General features: G+C 70.1%; 1 protein-coding gene across 1 annotated transcript in view; it reads right to left on the reverse strand.

Moving 5' to 3' along the window:
• Nucleotides 1-271, reverse strand: part of LOC103801866 (solute carrier family 2, facilitated glucose transporter member 9-like) — a gene marked incomplete at both ends in the record, with an annotated part of 3618 nt that extends 3347 nt beyond the window's left edge. Inside the window, one exon of the mRNA XM_009074302.1 lies at nt 227-271. Within this exon, the coding sequence (XP_009072550.1) occupies nt 227-271 (45 nt within the window). The remainder of the gene's footprint in view (nt 1-226) is intronic.
• Between the last annotated feature and the right edge of the window lie 3 nt (nt 272-274).

Raw genomic sequence — 274 nt, forward strand, 5'->3', positions numbered from 1 at the left:
AGTTGCTGGCTCAGGTGACGTCGGGGCGAGGCCGCAGGCGGAGCGCGGGGAGACGGGAGGAGGAGGAGAGGGGCAGCAAGGCAGTCCCGGTCCGGCGATCTGGCTAGTCTCTCCCATTTTCAGATGGAAGAAGTGTCAGGCCAGGAGCTGTAGGGGGGGACGGGGACACCGTAAGGCAGACGGGGAGCAAGGACGGGGTGGTCACCCCGGTCCGCAGAGAGCTCACCCCAGCGACGTCCCCGCCGGGCCGCGGGGTCCCTTTCCCGGCCGTCGG

Source organism: Acanthisitta chloris, unplaced genomic scaffold (genome assembly GCF_000695815.1).
Source record: "Acanthisitta chloris isolate BGI_N310 unplaced genomic scaffold, ASM69581v1 scaffold5375, whole genome shotgun sequence".
NCBI lineage: Eukaryota > Metazoa > Chordata > Aves > Passeriformes > Acanthisittidae > Acanthisitta > Acanthisitta chloris.